The sequence below is a fragment of the Aethalodelphis obliquidens genome, unplaced genomic scaffold (genome assembly GCF_003676395.1).
Source record: "Aethalodelphis obliquidens isolate GAN/ISIS:26980383/991018 unplaced genomic scaffold, ASM367639v1 scaffold52, whole genome shotgun sequence".
NCBI lineage: Eukaryota > Metazoa > Chordata > Mammalia > Artiodactyla > Delphinidae > Aethalodelphis > Aethalodelphis obliquidens.
The window spans coordinates 12,580,230-12,586,229 of record NW_020837996.1 but is presented as its reverse complement, the minus strand read 5'-3'; the positions used below and the strand labels follow the sequence as shown (position 1 = coordinate 12,586,229).

Below are 6,000 nucleotides of genomic sequence, written 5' to 3'. Positions count from 1 at the left end.
AAAACAAAAAAAAAAAAAAAAAAAAAAAAAAAAAATTGAACGAGGTGTGAGCTAAGGGGATCATCGTAGGCAGAATAATTCACCCAGAATCGATAGTTAGAATTTACCCCCCCAGCCCTCTACCCGCTGTGCATGTACACACTGACATACTCACCTGTGCGTAGAGCAACCTTCCCAACAAGTTCTGCACAGGTTCTTACATGTCCTTAATAGGGGATAATAGAATCCCATAGGCCACTAAAGGCTGTGTATGAAAGAGTAACTTGTGCCCCAGTGCTCCTACTCACTAAACCACAGTGTTTCTCAGGAATCCCTGGTCCTCCAGGACAGTACAGAGGAAGTCTCCTCCTCCCATGATCAGATTGTAAGTCCCCTGTGCCCTCCGAGGATATATACTCACCTAGCATAGCTGTTCCTATACTTTATACCAAAGTCCACCTTTTGCTGTGCCTGGAAGACATTCTTTGAAATGAACTAGCTTATGCCTTACCCTTGCAGTGTGCATTGCTTTCCAAGTCATGAAAGAGTTTAAGTGAGGCAGCTGAACACATCCATTAAGTTAAATTACAAGCTCTGCTTCTATTCCTCAGTGTGGGGAGATCAAATCATTGGTATCTGCAGTGGCAAGTTTATGAAATTTGAATGTTATTAACTTTGTGCTGAAGGTGCCTTACTTTTATTGAACTCAGGCATAAACTAATTTATTGTCCTAAGGGAAAATGAGCTTGAGCAGCCATTTGGTTTAGATGATCTTATTTTTTTGATGAATGTACAGTCACAGATTCGTTGGTCCCAATTCTTTTTTCAAAGCCTAGCAGCATAATGGTTAAACATTTTGGTTTTGGCAAACTAAAATGACTATTGGTAAATATCATCGTTTTTCTTCATTTGCAAAGTGGAAATAATTGTAGGAATATCAGTGTTTTAAAGATTAAGTGGGAGAATGTATGTGAAGTCCTTAAAGTTATCTGTAGAACATGGTAAATATTTAACAATAGCCATTGTTGGTAATATTATTTATCTTAGGAAAAGTAGTTAGCAAAAAAAAAAAGATTCTTTTCACAAATTTTAATTGTAAATTCCATGCATTCATGGAATTTATAGTTTAGTAATGGAAACAGACAATAAGCAAGTCAGTAAACATACATTGTAACAAATGCAATGAATCAGTCAAAGGACTGGCTAGAACATATAAAGGGTCAGGTGGGTGACAAAGGTAGATAGAACAGGAATGACCTCTACTCCTATTCAGAAGGTGATTCTTGTGTTGAAAATTGAAAACTTAGAAGGAATAAGCCATGCCCAATATTGGTTTAGGAGTTGGAGAGAAGAAAAGATGGTAGGCAGAGAAAGAAAAATATATATTCTGTGTTTATGATACCAAACACCAATGGATTTGAAGATACCCAAATGAAAAGACATATGTTTTTGTTTCTCACCCAGATGTTTGCTGTTATACTACCCTAGGAGAGTACAGTGACTAGATTTTTCTTCCTATAAAACTCATAGCTTATTGAATCCGTGAAAATATGAAATACCTGGATTAAAATTGTATAAACTGCATGATTAATCTTCACAGTGACAAATATCCAAAATATGTACTAAAATTCAAGTAAAATCTTCTAATTGTGAGCAACCTCTCACTGCACATCTCTTCAGTATTTGTTTGTTTTTAAAAGCTTCTTTATTCTTAAATAAAATTGATTTTTGTTTCTGATTATAAACATGAACTCATTACATGTTTGTAATCATGCATAAATTCAAATCATGCATAAAAATGTAAAGATGAAAATTAAAACTCTAATTTACAACAGAGAGATTCAGAGTCAGAAGAACTAAAGTAGGAAATTAGTTGCAGCTTGCCAGCGCCTTAGTTGTGGCATGTGGGCTCCTTAGTTGTGACATGCAAACTCTTAGTTGCAGCAAGCATGTGGGATCTAGTTCCCTGACCAGGGATCAAACCCGGGTCCCCTGCACTGGGAGCATGCAGTCTTATTCACTGCACCAACAGGGAAGTCCCAGAAGTATCCCTTTTCTTTTCACTTAATGTATTTTCCCTCCTGGTCTGCCAGAAAATAGTAATAATGGTAACATGGCACCATCACACCTGGATTATTTATTTGTTAGTATGAGGAAGTGCAATGAACAAGCATACCAAACTGTTTAATATATATTCCCTTTCCTTGAAGAAACTTTAATAGGATGCTTTTATCGGACAGGGAAAGAGGGAAGGGGGAAGGGGAAGGACAGAGACGGAGAGAAAGGAAGGAAGAAGTTGAGATTTTTTTGAAAAGGCACTTTTGCCTGAACAAATTAAACAGCGATAAAATTTCATAATGATGACATCCAACATCCAGTGGGCCAACTACGTTCTTTTCTCAATGAGTTGTCAGGGGGATTTGAAAATTCCTTTGTCAGATAACTTTTTTTTTTCTTCTTCAACTAGTAAGATTTAGGTCATAGGATTAGAACTCTATTACACAGAGTTCATCAGTGCTCTAGAGAAATGATGAATTGATTACTTGCTTACTAAGTTGATTCATGCCAGTCTGGCAGTTTGTGGGAGTGAATCTAATTATCAGTCTCTTACTTTCATTAATAGGTTGGAGCAAGCTAACTTCTCAAAGGAGGAAGAAGCAGTAAGATTTAGGTCATAGGATTAGAACTCTATTACACAGAGTTCATCAGTGCTCTAGAGAAATAATGAATTGAGGCTTAAGAGGAATTTTCGTATCAGACAACTGCTCTCTGCCTGCATTGAAGTAATTCTCTTTGAGAGGTGGTTGAAGCTTTGTCCAGCCCATCATACATACCCTCTAGGGGTGCTCTATGAAATTCAAATTTTGTTTAAAGTTCTTACGTTAACTGAAGTGCAAGATATAAGACCGGCTATGTCAGGTTTTATGCAAATGTGTGACTCAGTTTTTATGTTTCCTATTCATAAAGCTTTAAAGGAATAAAAAGATTACTTGCTTACTAAGTTGATTCATGCCAGTGATTACTTTTAAAATTTCATCTCCCATCCTCATTCTCAAACCAGATTAATCACATAATCAGCTTTCTCCTACCATATTTAGTCATCTATCTATTTATCTATACATATACATATGTTATATATGTATATATTTATCTATATTGACAAATGAGTATAATTGAGTGTAATATATGGTTTGAGAATATGATACATGTTCGGGGTACTGTGGCAGTGATTTGATTTCTGACAAGATTCTTTCTTACCATATCTTCAAGAAAATAAACTGAAGATGAGAAATGGGATGAGAAACTTTATTTTGTATTTTTTTATTTCACCATAAGCAACAAAAGTAACCAGTATTTACTGAATATTGATAAAAATTAAAATGGCAGCTTTTGCAAGGTTTTACATTGCCCCTAGATCTGGCAAATAAAACCATTTTGTTTGTGGAGGGGAGGAGGATGGAGTTTGGGGCAGGGGAGAAGCAAACTATAGGAATTCCAGTATCCTTCCAAAATCAGCCTTAGTTTCTGGTCCCATTGTGGCTTTTCTGTTAGGTTTTGGCATAGAAAACTGAATCATAGATTATTATGTCACTTTTTGATTATTCAAAATAGGTCATTTCACTTCTATGATTGTAGTACATTAACCATTAGTGTGAGTTTCTAGCTCAGGAGCTTTTGCTGTAATAAAGAGTGGTTTAAAGTCTACAGTTACATCTTTCTTCATAGTACCAGGTTCTTAACAATCAAAGATAAATGAACCGCCCTTGCTTTCAGTGCAAGTGAGGGGAAAAAAAAAAAAAAAAACACGTACACACACCCTGGAGGAAGGAAAGGCAGCAAGACTGAGCCTCGCCTTAGTAGTTCAGTTGAGGGGGGAGAGACTTGTCTGGCAGTTTCTGGGAGTGAATCTAATTACCAGTCTCTTACTTTCATTAATAGGTTGGAGCAAGTTAACTTCTCAAAGGAGGAAGAAGTAGACATTATGCCTGAACTCCTAGACTACATTATGATCATTTAAGCATTGCTTTCACAAAAATAGTTGTGGTCTTTTTTTTTTTCATGATTCAGGCCAGAGTTGTTGTTTTTTTTTTAATGTTGAGCCTTCTTTTAATTTATTTATTTTTATTTTTGGCTCTGTTGGGTCTTCGTTTCTGTGCGAGTGCTTTCTCTAGTTGTGGCAAGCGGGGGCCACTCTTCATCGCGGTGGACGGGCCTCTCTTGTTGCGGAGCACAGGCTCCAGACGTGCAGGCTCAGTAGATGTGGCTCACGGGCCTAGTTGCTCCGCGGCATGTGGGATCTTCCCAGACCAGGGCTCGAACCCGTGTCCCCTACATTAGTAGGCAGATTCTCAACCACTGCGCCACCAGGGAAGCCCGTGTTTGTTTGTTTTTTTATAAGTCCTTTGTAAAGTTGGGCAGGTGGACAGGAAAAACATCAACTATGGAAAAGGCAAAAGTAACTGGTAAAACATGGTATACTTATACATGGGAGGACAGAGCATTCTGGAAAACTGAAGAGTATACTTTAATAGGTTTTAGTCTACATCTTTGAAATTTAATTAGCTAGACTAACCCTCAGCTGAGAATCTTCACTGTAATCCAGTGTAACGCATTCCTGTCATCCTGTTTCATTTCTCCTTTCCTACCAGTCGTCTGTGAGTAAAAGTCAACTTGGATGGAGTCTGTATGTTTCTTGACCAATATTTTGTTTTCTTAGCCTCACTAGCCAAAAATCTGATGATGACTATGAAGATTATGCTTCTAACAAAACATGGGTCTTGACTCCAAAGGTTCCGGAGGGTGATGTCACTGTCATCTTAAACAACCTCCTGGAAGGATATGATAATAAACTTCGACCTGATATAGGAGGTATGTTAAAACCTTTTGTGATGTGTGTTAGATAAAAGCAAGTCTACCACATGAGGAGAAAGCATCAGCCCATTTCAATAACCAGAAGGATATAAATGATACTTTTACTAAATACTGTAAAAATAAAGAATGTATAAACAGCATTCAGGTCTGGGGGTAGACAGGGCACTGATAAGTTCAAAATGAAGAAAGATGATTTTCAAGTTAGCTTGAGAGATAGAAATTTAAATTTTCCTAGACATCTCAGACAAAGACTATATAAGAAAAGTGACAACTTCTTTTTGAAGAAACATCAAAAACAAACAAGCACATACTACTATATATAAAATAGATAACTAATAAGAACCTACTATATAGCATAGGGAACTCAGTAGTCTGTAATGAACTACATGGGAATAGAATCTAAAAACGAGTGGATATATGTATATGTGTAACTGATTCACTTTGCTGTACACCTGAAACTAACACAACATTGTAAATCAACTATACTCCAATAAAAACTAATTTAAAAAAAAAGAAAGAAAGGACATACTGCTTATCTATAGCTGTGTAACAGACAACCACACAATTTCAGTGGTATACAGTAATAAGCATTTATTTAGCACTTTGCTGGGGGTGGTCTAATCTAAGCTCAGCCAGGTTGGAGCTGCTCATTTAAGAAAGCTGTACTCTCATTCCACTCCTGGGACCAGCAGACTAGCTAGAAGTATCCTTCTCATGACAATAGCAAAGAACAAGAGAGAAAATAGAAACTCATAAGGCTTAATGCTTTCGTCCATATATTATTGGCCAATGCACGTCAGATGGTCAGGCTCAAAGTTCAGAGGCAGAGAAGTAGCCTCACTGATGTGAAGGCAAAGGTGCAGATGCAGGGAGGAGTGAAGAATCCAGTCCATCACAGAGACTTACAGCATGGCACTTCAAGGGAAGTGGATAAAGATGAGAGAAATGTGCTTGTTGAACTGAAGCCCAGAATGAATGGTATTACGAATCCTCGTTCATTAAATGTTAAATGAAAATGGAGCATATTCCTTAGGCCATGGATGTAATACTACATGATTTTTAATATCAGTCCTCTTTGACGAATAGGTGTGTATTGGGTTTCCATATGGTTTCCTCATATTATTTGATGAGTCACAGAATTCATTAAAT

General features: G+C 37.0%; 1 protein-coding gene across 2 annotated transcripts in view; it reads left to right on the top strand.

The window, feature by feature from the left end:
• GABRG2 (gamma-aminobutyric acid type A receptor subunit gamma2) overlaps positions 1 to 6,000 on the top strand; it is a 123,419-nt gene that overhangs the window by 24,134 nt on the left and 93,285 nt on the right. For both annotated transcript variants that reach the window (XM_027084379.1, XM_027084378.1), the window contains exon 2: positions 4,697 to 4,848. In XM_027084379.1, the coding sequence (XP_026940180.1) occupies positions 4,697 to 4,848 (152 nt within the window). The remainder of the gene's footprint in view (positions 1 to 4,696; positions 4,849 to 6,000) is intronic.